At 70.0% G+C, this 754-nt stretch overlaps 1 protein-coding gene across 2 annotated transcripts in view; it reads right to left on the bottom strand.

Annotated features, from left to right (window-relative positions):
- ACTR8 (actin related protein 8) overlaps nucleotides 1–551 on the bottom strand; it is a 12,335-nt gene extending 11,784 nt beyond the window's left edge. For both annotated transcript variants that reach the window (XM_027835930.1, XM_027835931.1), the window contains exon 1: nucleotides 365–551. In XM_027835930.1, coding sequence (XP_027691731.1) covers nucleotides 365–487 — 123 coding nt within the window. In that variant the 5' untranslated portion in view covers nucleotides 488–551. The remainder of the gene's footprint in view (nucleotides 1–364) is intronic.
- Nucleotides 552–754: the final 203 nt, after the last annotated feature.

Genomic DNA, 754 nt, shown 5'->3' with positions numbered 1-754 from the left:
GGGCTCCATTTCTGCCCCTGTGTCCCCAGCACACAGTAGGACCCCATCTCTGTCCCTGTGCCCAGCACCCAGTGGGGCTCCATCTCTGCCCCTGTGCCCCAGCACACAGTAGGGTCTCAGAAACACGTGGCCAAGCACCCCTGCCCCCCGGACCCCCTCTAGGGCAGGGGCAGGGCTGGAGACCCTGTGCTTGGTCCCAGGACGACCGCCCGCGGTCACTCAGTCAGTCCACAAGCACCATCGGGGGCTCCAGCGGAGGAGACAAGCCCCTGCCTCAGTTTCCCCGGGGGTGGGCCGGGCCGCGCTCCCAGGTCTGGGTCCAGGGTCCCACGGGCTCGCTCCCGGAGCTCCGGGGCGGCCTCACCTCCTGCAGGGACTCGGGCACCAGCGCGGGCACGATGGGCCGCTTCACGCCGCGCTGCTCCTTCTCCTTCTCGCCGCCCTTTTCCTTCCCGTTCTCCGGGTCTCCCTTCTCTGCCTGGGTCATGGTCGCCGCCGGCCCCCGGCAGCCCACCGGGTCCTCAGTCAGTAGGGTAACGGGGCGGAGGGGGTGGGGGGTGTCGGCTCACGGCGCAGGCGCACACGCAGGCGCAGACACTGCAGGCGCAGGCGCAGGCGCAAGACTGGGCGCAGGCGCAGACGCCCCTCGCGTCCCTGCTGCGGCTCCCACTTACCAGCAACCAAGATGGCCGCCTCCAGGGAGGCGTGACGATGAGCATTGTGGGACTGTGGAGGACTGGAGGCTGCCTAACGG

The sequence above is a fragment of the Vombatus ursinus genome, unplaced genomic scaffold, assembly GCF_900497805.2.
Source record: "Vombatus ursinus unplaced genomic scaffold, bare-nosed wombat genome assembly UNPS02014817.1, whole genome shotgun sequence".
Classification (NCBI taxonomy): Eukaryota; Metazoa; Chordata; class Mammalia; order Diprotodontia; family Vombatidae; genus Vombatus; species Vombatus ursinus.
Note: the sequence above shows the minus strand (reverse complement) of the source record. Positions and strands in the feature narration are given on the sequence as shown.